This window comes from Pristis pectinata, chromosome 9 (assembly GCF_009764475.1).
Source record: "Pristis pectinata isolate sPriPec2 chromosome 9, sPriPec2.1.pri, whole genome shotgun sequence".
Taxonomy (NCBI): Eukaryota; Metazoa; Chordata; class Chondrichthyes; order Rhinopristiformes; family Pristidae; genus Pristis; species Pristis pectinata.
This window is the reverse complement of record NC_067413.1, coordinates 11228258-11241121: the sequence shown is the minus strand read 5'-3', so window position 1 is coordinate 11241121 and position 12864 is coordinate 11228258. Positions and strand designations below refer to the sequence as shown.

The 12864-nt window shown below is 45.9% G+C and overlaps 1 protein-coding gene across 1 annotated transcript in view; it reads left to right on the top strand.

The window, feature by feature from the left end:
• Positions 1–12864, top strand: part of impa2 (inositol monophosphatase 2) — a 41915-nt gene that overhangs the window by 27894 nt on the left and 1157 nt on the right. The window contains exons 6-7 of the mRNA XM_052024008.1: positions 4989–5097; positions 9467–9618. Of these exons, the coding sequence (XP_051879968.1) occupies positions 4989–5097; positions 9467–9618 (261 nt within the window). The remainder of the gene's footprint in view (positions 1–4988; positions 5098–9466; positions 9619–12864) is intronic.

Genomic DNA, 12864 nt, shown 5'->3' with positions numbered 1-12864 from the left:
TCCTCCTGCATTGCTCTGGGAGATTAACCATTAGTTCCAGGACAATGCAGCAATCCCAGCTGCATTGCACGCTGTTTGCTTCCAGAAATCTATTTGGTAGCAAATTTTAAAATAAGTAGGATCTCCTTCATTTCATATTGGATTTCTTATCGTTATGCCCTTTAGTCTTGGAATCCCCACAATGCAGAATTCTCCCTAGTGAGCACCATTCTGCACATTGTTAGGTGATCCACGGACACTCTTAAAAGGGGGGAGAAATTCACCAGTGGTCACTGTTGATAAGTCGGTTTGAGATTGTTGGCTGCTATTGCACTTGCCTCTCACATGTGATTCCAGTAAAGATGTGTGGGGTGGAATAAAACTGGCAGTTTCATGTGTCCAGCACCAGCAACCAATCATATGGTGTATCTGGACTTTCAGAATGCCTTTGATAAGGTGCCACATGAGATTATTAAGTTAGATCATGTGGCATTGAGGATTCTACACTGGGCTGACTGCAACTAGTAACATATCACTGCATTCGGACTATCAACACCAGATGCTCAAAGTCCGTAGCAACAATTTGGATGTGGAACCAGGTTTACTATATAGAAACATAGAAAACCTACAGCACAATACAGCCCCTTTGGCCCACAAAGCTGTGCCGAATATATCCCTACCTTAGAAATTACTAGGCCTACCCATAGCCCTCTATTTTTCTAAGCTCCATGTACCTATCCAAAAGTCTCTTAAACGACCCTATCATATCCGCCTCCACCACCATTGCCGGCAGCCCGTTCCACGCACTCACCACTCTCTGAGAAAAAACTTACCCCTGACATCTCCTCTGTGCCTATTCCCCAGCACCTTAAGCTTGTGTCCTCTTGTGGCCACCATTTCAGCCCTGGGGAAAAGCCTCTGACTATCCACACGATCAATGCCTCTCATCATCTCATACACCTCTATCAGGTCCCCCCTCATCCTCCGTCGCTCCAAGGAGAAAAGGCCAAGTTCCCTCAACCTGTTTTCATAAGGCATGCTCCCCAATCCAGGCAACATCCTTGTAAATCTCTTCTGCACCCTTTCTATGGCTTCCACATCCTTCCTGTAGTGAGGCGACTAGAACTGAGCACAGTACTCCAAGTGGGGTCTGACCAGGGACCTATATAGCTGCAACATTACCTCTCGGCTCCTAAATTCAATTCCACGATTGATGAAGGACAATACACCGTATGCCTTCTTAACCACAGAGTATCTGAATTCATTGATGATACAAAGCTGAGTGGCTGTGTAGAGTGTGAGTAGGATGCAGCGAGGCTTCATGGGGATACAGACAGATGAGCTGAATGGGCTAAATTATCTCCACACTTCGATTTTTTTTGTTGTTCAAGCAATTGAGGGATTCAGTGCAGGAAACTTGCACTGAGGTAAGAGGTTGGCCATGATCTTATTGGATAGTGAAGCAGGCAAGAGCAGTCAAATGACTGACCCTGCTTCCATTTATGTCTCTTACAATCCGTTTCTCTCTATTTATTAAGTTCTTTGCTGTGTTACAACCAATCACAGCTCAGATTCTCAGTGCTTTTCTTTATCACCTGCCCCTTTTCTCCAGCACTGGTTGTGGAACTGATCCAGTAACAGGCTCCTGAGGTCCTGACCTTACAGTGAAAGACATTTTTTACTCTCACAGTGGTGCCAACACATGCACGTTACCAAATCCAAGCGTCCATGTAAAATCCTAACATTCATCCAATTCGTATTTAGGAATAATTTTGAACAATATTTAATCTGTCGGATATTTTTAAGCGTGAATATTCCTTGATGTTGATGTTTGTGCCTTAACAATTTGGTAGGATTTATCAGGATGAGCATGAAATGTATCTGCAGGATGTGGGTATGACTGGAAAGGCCATGGTAGCAAACTGGATGCTTGACTCCTGTTTGGAACAGTCTAAGATGCCAAGCTGTGCGACGTCTTGAGTATCCCTGCAGATGGAGCACTGCAGCAATAAACCTGGTCAAGATCAACCGCCTCTTTCTGGTCCTGGATAGAATTTTAAGCACAGTATTCGCAATTGGGTGTATCAATGTCATACCAACGTTCTTCTCTGAACACTGCCTTCTGTTGGCTGACTGTCACTGCAGAGAGACCAGAAAGCTGGCAGGGGGAATAGGAAGCTGATAGTGAAATTGGTGGCTTCAGAAAACAAGGACCAGAGGATTAATTATTCAGACTGGAGAACTCCATCAAGCAAGAGCAAGGAACCTGCTTAGCAAAGACGAAGGGCCACAATGTGCTGAGGTTCTGCCAGTCCCCAGTGTTGCAAAGGACGGGGCTGGTCGTGTTATCACAGAACGTTCCATTCAGTTCAGATTCAGATTTGGATTAGGTTTATTGTGCAACACACCAGGCTGCATCAAAATTCCTTGCTCGCGTGAAGCTCACAGAGTAAACAGTGTACATGGTAACAATAAATACAGCAACAAGTGCAAAACAGCAGAATGGTGCAGATTGCAGTGCAATCTGAAGCAGTGCAAAAGGAAAAACTAAAGTGACAATAATGGAATAACTGAGAGAGGTAGAATTAAGAGTCTGAGAAGGTGGCAACACCACCGGGGAGGGGATGTGAAAGGGGTGATTGGTTCAGATGTGATAGTGGCGTTTAAGAGGCTGTTAGAAAGACAGGTATAAAATATGGTAAAATAAAATAAGGTGTGAATATGCAGGGAATGGAGGGATGTGCATCGTGTACAGGCAGAAGAGAGTTTAATTTGGCATCGTGTTCAGCGCAGACGTTGTGAGCTGAAGGGCCTGTGCTGTACTTTTCTATGTTCTGCATTCTAAGTCTGACAGCAGTGGGGAAGAAGCTGTTCCTGAGTCTGGTCAACCAGGTTTTCAAGCTCCCGTATCTTCTCCCAGGAGGTAGAAGAGAGAAAAGGGAATGGCCAGGGTTTCGGGCATCCTTGATGATACCGTTAGCCTTCCCGAAGCAACCCACGGTGAAGATGGACTGGACGGAAGGTAGTGATGAGTCTGTGACGGACTGGGCAGTGTTCACCGCTCTCTGCAGGTTGTGCCAGTCCAGAGCAGAGCAGTTGCCATATCAGGCTGAGATGCAACCCATCAGGATACGTTCTGTAGCACATTGAGAGAAGGTCGAGAGAATCCTCATGGACAAGCAGTTGGACTGTGGTGTATCACCTCTCCCTCATGGAAAAGGTTGAGCTGAAGAATATCTTTGACTGTCAGTCATTTGGCAGAATAACTCTCCAAATAGGCACCAAGACCTTGGCTGGTGGTAAGAAGGGACTTGCCTCTCTAATTCTGTCACAGCTGGATTCTCAGCATCACCAGATGCTGCCCTAAAGGTGACTGCTGTGGGAATGGGACCATCAACCACAGGTTCATTTTGTTTTTGTCAGGAAGGTATGGAAAGGGATGCAGTGATCTTTGCCGTAGTTCCTCCCGAGCAGTTGGATTACACAGTGCTCTGTGTTTTGTTCCTGGACACACACTGGGACAAACATCAACTCAACTTTGGTCTGCCTGTAATTTGCATGTCTTGGTCCAAGGAGCTGTCCGCGACTTGACATAGTCCAGGATCCAGGGCTAAGTGCAGAAGGACACAGTGAAGCCAAGTGTAGCTGCTCTATGGGGAAATACCACAGTTAGGGGCACTCTCACCACACCACACGGAGGGACAGGAACCTGTATTTTACAAAAATTAGGTCACAGGAAATATATAAAAGGAAGCAACAGACAATCTGCTGCAGGAACTCAGCGGGTCAAGCAGCATCTGTGGGGGGGAGAAAGAATTGTCGACGTTTCAGGTTGAAACCCTGCATCAGGACCCACAGATGCTGCTTGAGTTCCTCCAGCAGATTGTGTGTTGCTCCAGATGCCAGCATCTGCAGTCTCTTGTGTCTCCATATATAAAATGAATTTTGATATCATGCTGATATGTGTGTAAATGGAATGCTGTTCTGTACTGTGATGGTGACACATGATTTACTGTATTTTATACCACACATTTTATGAACAACATATGTTTTGGAGGGTAATGTGGACTGCCCATCCCAAACTGACTTGCAGAGCCATTCAGAGAGCAGCTATTCCTGTGGAACACAAACAAAAAAGGTGAGAGAATTTAGCCAGTCAAGCAGCATCCTTGGAAAGAGAAACCAGTCAAAGTTTAGGGTCAGTGACCCTTCCTCAGAACTAGGGGGAGAGTGGAAGGTTTATAGTTTTCAAAGCAGAACTGGGAGGAGTGAGGTATAAGACAAAAGACTATAATGGAGATGGGTTAAGACAGGTCAGGTAACAAGGAGGTCAGATCATGCTGTAGGTCTTAAGTATGAGGAGAATCAGATGGGATTTTGTGGCAATCTATCAGTTTCATTGTCACCATTACTGAGATTGCTTGTTTATTGTTTAATGACGAATTCAAATACCTCAGTTTACATGGTGGAATTTGAAGTCACGTATCCAGGTCAACAATCCAGGCCTCTGATACAGGTCCAGCAGTTTAAGCATTATGCCAACATAGGCTGGCTTGCAGTCCTCTGGACAAGCTGAAATGGAAGGGAGGAGAAGGTGGACCCATCGCTCTTGGGTTCATACTTGGCTGAAGAAAGGCAGAGGGCTGAATTAAAATCTTGGGCAAAAGGTAGAGCAGGTGACATGAGGAATAATGATTACATGAGGAATAATGAAACTCTGAGATCCAAGATTCACTGACCGTAAGGGTGAGGGAAGCAATCAATCTGCCTTCAAAAGGGGAGTTCCTTCAGCATTGGAGAGGAAATAATCTGCAGGGTTACCAATAACAGAAGTGATGAGATTGCTCCACCAGGAGTCAGCAGGGACTCGTTGGGATGAATGGCCTCATAATGAGGCTTAACAGTTGTCCAGTTCCATCAGTGTAATGTGAGACCTGAAGCTCATTGCTGGCAGTTTTGCTGTTGATGGGGGTTAGTCTTGATGCGCTGAATGATGTTTTCTTTTCCAGATGTATCGAAAGCCCTGATTTTAACTGAACTTGGCTCAATCCGAGAACCAGGGGCAGTAAGGATGCTGTTTAATAACATGGAGAGGCTGCTTTCAGTACAGGCACATGGGTAAGGATGACTTAACAGTGCTGACTAATGCTCAGAAGAGCTCCAAGCTGCTCTTCAAGATGTGTTACTTATATCTGATGCAGTATTGCATTTAGATGATAATAGAATGGATTGGTAGATTAAATGGCCATTATGAATTACCACTATTGTGTAGAATCTGGGGTAGTTGATGGGAGTATGGGGAGTGTTAAATGAGATTACTGTAAAAATGCGTGTTTGATGGTCTACCCAGAATTGACAGGGTGAAAGGCCTGTTTCCATGCTATATAACTCTTGGGAAGGTGCCATCTGTAATATGTTAATGTAGAAACCTATTTGATTCTCTAAGAGCAACACTCAAAGTGCTGGAGGAACTCAGCAGGTCAGGCAGCATCCGTGGAGGGAAATGGACAGTTGACGTTTCAGTTCGGGATCCTTCATTGGGACTGGAAAGAAAGAGGGGAGATGGCCAGTATTAAAAGGTGGGGGAGAGGGAAACTCTTTCCAGTCCCGATGAAGGTTCTCGACCCGAAACGTCGACTGTCCGTTTCCCCCCCCCCCCCCCCCCCCATAGATGCTGCCTGACCCGCTGAGTTCCTCCAGCTCCTTTGTGCGTTGCTCCAGGTTTCCAGCATCTGCAGCCTCTTGTGTCTCCTTGGTTCTCTAAGATCCTGTGGGGTCATTGGCATACTGTATACAATAGATTAAAATGCTGCTAGATGTCACCAAGGATTCTCTAACTTCCTCTCTCCATAACTTCCCCCATGCTAACAACTGCCAGAGCGCTCTGTTCTTCCATCGCAGAACTTGTGCGTACGACCCACTCCCTTGTCTGTGTTACCTCAGTCGTCCAGGTCCAGAGTTTTGGAACTCTCTCCCAAAGCTTTCATGCCCATCTACTTCACTCTCCTTTGTACAATTTTCCTCTTAATCCAGGGGTTTCAGGAAGCTTTTAATTATCCCCCACCACCATTTCAGATCAATGATCTTTCTCTGACTGCACTTCTGCAGGGGCCTTGAGATGCTAATTCCTGTCAGTGAAACTGTATAAATGTACCTAGCTGTTGTTAGTTCTGTCACTTTACAGAAGCCCAAGATTTATTTTTAAGGAGAGAAAAAAGCAGATCCCAGTGTAAAGGAGACTGCTCAAACTCCCATGTGTGTTACGAAGACACAGTGAGGCAGCAGATAGCCACAGCTTCAAAGCTCCTGCAACACTGGTTCGATCCTGACCTTGGGTGGTGTCTGTGTGGAGTTACAAACTTGTTCTGTTCTAGTTTCCTCTCTGTCCTCTAAGAGGAAAGAAGCTGTGCAAAAGTGCTGGTTGTAGATTAACCGGCCACTGTAAATTGCCCCAAGTACAGGTAGATAATAGCAGAATCAGGCTATATTTGATAGGCGGGGTGGAAATGGTGGGCATATGACAGAGAATAGATTACAGGAAAATAGGTGGGGAAAAGAAATTGATGGGATTAGAACATAGAACAGTACAGCACAGAACAGGCCCTTCGGCCCACAATGTTGTGCTGACATAGCTATTCCCTCCTACCTGCAGAATGCCCATATCCCTCTATTTTCCCCTCATTCATGTGCCCATCCAAGCCCCCAATGAATTTGCCTCCACCACCCTATCAGGCAACACATTCCAGGCATCCACCACTCTCTCAGTAAAAAAACTTACCCCTCATGTCTCTTCTGAACCTACCCCCTCTCACCTTAAATGCATGCCCTCTGGTATTGGATCTCTCAATAATGGGGAAAAGATATTGCTTGTCCACCCTATCTATGCCCCTCATAATTTTATACACTTCCAACAGATCACCCCTCAGCCTCCACCGCTCCAGAGAAAAGAGCCCAAGTTTGTTCAGCCTCTCCTGATAGCATGTGACCTCTAATCCAGGCAGCATCCTAGTAAACCTCCTCTGCACCCTCTCTAAATCCTCAACATCCTTCCTATAGTGAGGTGACCAGAATTGTTCTGAGAGCCAGCATAGACTCGACAGGCCAAATGGCCTGCTTTTATGCTGTGAGAAAATATAAGAAATACGAGGGTGGAGTCTTCAACACGCCAATACGAATAATCATTATTAAAGTCTCATAGATTGTGAGCATTCGTATTGACTAAATCTAAATTTATTGACAGATTCCGCTGGCAAGACCAGCTTTAATTTCCCATCCTCAATCGCTCCTTGAGAAGGTAGTGACAAGCTTCTGCCTTGAATCACTGCAATCCTCCGAAGATGCTCCCACCTTGCTAGTGGGTAGGGAGTTCCAGCATTTAGACTCAGTGACGAGGCAGGACGGCAGTACTTCCGTTTCCCCACTACCCTTGTCCTTGGTGATAGAGGCTGTGGGTTTGGGAGATGCTGTTGGAATAGTTGAGATGACCAACTTGTAGATGGTTCACGGTCCACCATAGAACACGGAACAGTACAGCACAGGAACAGGCCCTTTGGCCCACAATGTCTGTGCCGAACATGGTACCAAATTAAACTAAATCTCTTCTGCCCGCACAAGATCCATATCCCTCCATTCATTGCATGTTCATGTGCTCATCTAACAGCCTCTTAAACACCATCATCATATCTGCTTCCATCACACTCCCTGACAGCCTGTTTCAGGTACCTACCGCTCTCTGTGTAAAAACTTGCCCCACACATCTCCTTTAAACTTTCCCCCACTCACCTTAAATGCTTGTCTTCTAGTACTTGACGTTTCTATCCTGTGAGAAAGATTCTGACTGTCCACTCTATCTATGCCTCTCATAATGTTATAAACTTTTATCAGGTCTCCCCTCAGCCTTCGACACTCTAGAGAAAACAACCCAAGTTTGTCCAACCTCTCCTTGTAGCTCATACCTTCTAATCCAGGCAGCATCCTGGTGAACCTCTTCTGCACCCTCTCCAAAGCCTCCACGTCCTTCCTGTAATGGGGCAACCAGAAATGCACGTAATACTCCCAAGTGCGGCCTAATCAAAATTTGATATAGCTGCAACATGACTTCCTTATTCTTATGCTCAGTGCCTTGACCAATAAAGGCAGTTATGCCAAACACCTTCTTTACCACCCTATCTACTTGCATGGCCACTTTCAGGGAGCTATGGACCTGGACCCCAAGATCCCTCGGTATATGAATGCTGTTAAGGGTCCTGCCATTAACTGTATACTTTCCCCTTACATATGACCTCCCAAAGTGCAACACCTCACACTTGCCTACATTAAGCTCCATCTGCCATTTCTGCACCCATATCTGTAACTGATTATATCCTGCTCTATCCTTTGACAATCTTTCTCACTGTCCACAATGTCACCAATCTTTGTGCTATCTGCACACTTACTAATCACTCCACCTACATTTTCTTCCAAGTCATTTACGTATATCTATTACCAACAACAGAGGTCCCAGCACCGATCCCTGTGGAACACCAGCATCCCATTCTGCCTTGTATTGAGGGCAGAATACAAGGTTAATGGCAGGAGTCTTAGCAGTGTGGAGGAACAGAGGGATCTTGGGGTTCACATCCATAAATCCATCAAGGTTGCCGCGCAGGTCGATAGGGTTGTTAAGAAGGTGTATGGTGTGTTGGCCTTCATTAGTCGGGGTATTGAGTTCAAGAGCCGCGAGGTGATGTTGCAGCTCTATAGAACTCTGGTTAGACCTCACTTGGAGTATTGTGTTCAGTTCTGGTCACCTCATTATAGGAAGGATGTGGAAGCTTTAGAGAAGGTGCAGAGGAGATTTACCAGGATGCTGCCTGGATTGGAGAGTATGTCTTATGAGGATAGGTTGAGTGAGCTAGGGCTTTTCCCTTTGGAGAGAAGGAGGATGAGAGGTGACTTGATAGAGGTGTACAAGATGATAAGAGGCATAGATCGAGTGGACAGTCAGACTTTTTCCCAGAGCGAAAATGGCTCACACGAGGGGGCATAATTTTAAGGAGATTGGAGGAAGGTATAAGGGGGATGTCAGAGGTAAGTTTTTTACACAGAGAGTGGTGGGTGCGTGGAACACACTGCTGGCAGAGTTTGTGAGGGCAGATACATTAGGGACATCTAAGAAACTCTTAGATAGCCACATGAATGATAGAAAATGGAGGGCGATGTGGGGGGTTGGGGGGAAGGGTTAGATAGATCTTAGAGCAGGATAAAATGTCGACACAACATTGTGGGCTGAAGGGCCTGTACTGTGCTGTAATGTTCTATGGTCTATGTTCTATGTAACACCGCTGGTCACAGACCTCCAGCCACAATAGCACCCTACCACCACTACCCGATGTACCCACCACTGAGTAGCTGGGACGGTGGGTGGGATGCTGGTGAAGTGGTCTGCTTTGTCCTGGGCGGTGTCAAGCTCGAGTGTTGAGTGATTTTACTTTGCTGGTTCCTGTAGGATCAGGATCATAGGAAGTGCTGCTCTTGATCTGTGCCACGTGGCGTCGGGAGACGTGGAGGCCTTCTACCAGTTTGGGCTCCACTGCTGGGACATGGCTGCTGCGGCCGTCATCGTCAGAGAGGCCGGAGGCATCCTGATTGACACGACGGGTAGGAATTGTCGACAACTAAACTGTTGCGCTCATTTTTACCTGGATATGACAGTCTGTCCATCCGAGAATCCAACAGTCTACTAGAGGACGTGCATCAAATACTAGAGGGCATGCATTTAAGTAGAGAAGGGGAAAGTTTAAAGAAGACATGCAGGGAGAGTTTTTTTGCACAGAGTTGTAGATGCTTGGAACGGGCTGCCAGGGGTAGTGCTAGAAGCAGATACAATTGTGGCATTTAAGAGGCTTTTCGATAGGCACATGAATGTGCAGGGAATGGAGTGATATGGATCACACGCAGACAGAAGTCATTTAATTTAATTTGGCGTTTTGTTTGGAACAGACATTGTGGGCCAAAGGCCCTGTTCCAGTGCTGTACTGTTCTATGTTCTAGCCATTTGTTTCCGGTAAAGGATTCATCTCGGAGCCTTCCGATCTCATTCTCAAAGTCCTATGCTGTAAGGAAACCTTTTTTCCACAAGGGGGGTAGCTCTGACCTGGAGTTCTTGGCCTTTATGGGAAAAAGAGTCCACCAGGATTTCAGGGAATTGGACAGGCATTTTGCAGGACTACCGGGAAAAGGGACTGATGGGATTATCCTCCTGGGAGCCAGCAGAGAGACAATGAGCCAAGAGGCCTCTTGTGTTGTTTTAACTCCATGATGAGTGTGTATCACCAGACTTACTGGCTTCATTATTTCAAACAAACCGCTGATTTTCTTGAACATAGAACACTACAGCACAGTACAGGCCCTTTGGCCCACAATGTTGTGCCGACATTTTATCCTGCTCTAAGATCGATCTAACCCTTCCCTCCCACATAGCCCTCCATTTTTCTATCATTCATGTGTCTATCTAAGAGTCTCTTAAATGTCCCTAATGTATCTGTACATTATACACGTCATGTAATGTATAATGTAATGTTCTTGGTTCCCTGGTTTCTGATATCCTTGCCCCACAAGCAGTGGGAAGGTCCATTCCTCCACCCTCTTAACACCCGGACTGAGTTAGCTAGTGAGAGCTGTGCTGCCAACAACAGCTCAGAGGTGATAGTCCATCTGCTCAACATGCCACAGCTGAGATCAGTCACTGAGTGAGTCACTGATTACCCCCCCCACCCCCATATCCCCAATCCCCCAAATTTCCTTGTGCAGCTCCAGATATAAATCCCTCTAATTGTGATCAAACACAACTCGACCATTGATTTGGTCCACTTTTAAGTATTTCAGAGGTTAGTTTCAAAGCTGTCCCTATGAGACAAGGAGAAAGCCTGCTTATATGGGGCTGGGACACTTTCTAATTGACTCCTGGTAACCCTGTAAACCAGTGACCTAAAGGGTAAAGGAGTGTGAGTGGGTTGATTTGGGCTGGCCAATGAGCAGGAAGCTCAGTGATGTTTCGTATATGACCAGCACACTTTGTAGTGGGTTCGCCTCCAACCACTGGAGCAGGATCCTCCGACCTCAGCTTGTTTAGCCAGTACCGTACTTGGTTAAACTCTTCCAGAATCGTAGAAGATGTACAACACGGTGACCATCTGGCCCATCATTCCATGCCAACTAAAAAAGAGCTCCCCAACCTAATTTCACTTTCCAGTACTAGGTCCTGCAAGTTCAAGTACATGTCCAAGTTCTGTTTAAACGTGAAGAGTTCCTGCCTCCACCACCCTTTCAAGTGATAAATTCCAGGCCTCTACTGCTTCTGAGTGAATAGTTTTCCACTGACTGCTCGCTAGTATTTCCATAGTTTCTTTAAATCAAAGCCCACTTGATTTTAATCCCAAGGGTTTGAGAAATAAGTTCTTCTTATTTACTCTTTTAAGGGCACTCTTCCTCATGGGTTCTCCTGGTGCACAAGGAGGGAACTAGGCCTCTCTCAGAGTAGGGTGATGGTTTCTAGCTGATAAACCATAATCACCCACTGTCTGTAGCACACAGCACCTAGTGCATCTTTCCCTTCATTATCTGGTGTCGCAGGTAGACAAGGTGGTGAAGAAGGCTTTTGGCGCACTGGCCTTCATCAGTCAGGGCACTGAGTGTAGAAGCTGTGATGTTGCAGTTGTACAAGATGTTGGTGAGGCCACACATGGAGTGTTGTGTTCAGTTTTGGTTACCTTGCTATAGGAAAGATGTCATTAATGTAGAAAGAGCACAGAAAACATGTACGAGGATATTGCCAGGACACGAGGGACTGAGTTATAGGGAGAGTTTGGGCAGGCTAGGAATTTATTCCTTGGAGCATATGAGACTGAGGGGTGACCTTATAGAGGCGTATAAAATCATGAGGGGCATAGATAAAGTGAATGCACGGTCTTTTTCCCAGGGTTGGGGAATCAAGAACTAGAGGGCACAGGTTTAAGGTGACAAGGGGCAACTTTTTCACACAGAGGGTAGTACGTATTTGGAATGAGCTGCCAGAAGAAGTGGTTGAGGTAGGTACTATAACAACCTTTAAAAGACACTTGGACCGGTACATGGATAGGAAAGGTTTAGAGGGATATGGGTCAAATGCAGGCAAATGGAACTGGATTAGATGGGAATCGTGGTCAGCACGGACGAGTTGGGCCGAAGGGCCTGTTTCTGTTCTGTATGACTCTTCCTTTTTGGCTTTTGCCTTTGATTTTATGGCCGCAGTGGAGGGAAACATAGAGTTGGATAAAGTTGACTCCTACCGAGAGGCAGACTGATCTGTGTATTCCAGTGTAGTCTTGCCAAAGCTGACAGCATCCCGTGGTAGAAATGTGCCCTCAGCAGCCAGTAATGAGCATGAATTGTGTGGCAGCCAGCTGTGCCTCCTACTCCACATCTGGGATTCAATTTATTGATTTCAATGAACCAAATCTGTGAAATGGAGTACACAGTCCACCACTGCCCTTATGTTGCACGCTTAGCACATAGTACAGCACAGGAACAGGCCCTTCGGCCGACAATGTCTGTGCCAACCATGGTGCCAAATTAAATTAAACATATCTGCCTGCACATGATCCATACCCCTCCATTCCCTGCATGTTCATGTGCCTATCCAAATGCCCCTTAAACGCCATTATCTTGTCTACTTCCACACCACCCCTGACAGTGCGTTCCAGACACCTACCAGACTTTGTGTAAAAAAAACTTACCCCGCACATCTCCTTTAAACTTTCCGCCCTCTCACCTTAAGGCTATATCCTCTAGTATTTGACATTTCTACCCTGGGAAAAAGACTCTTGTCTCTCTACCCTGTCTATGCCTCTCATAATTTTATAAACT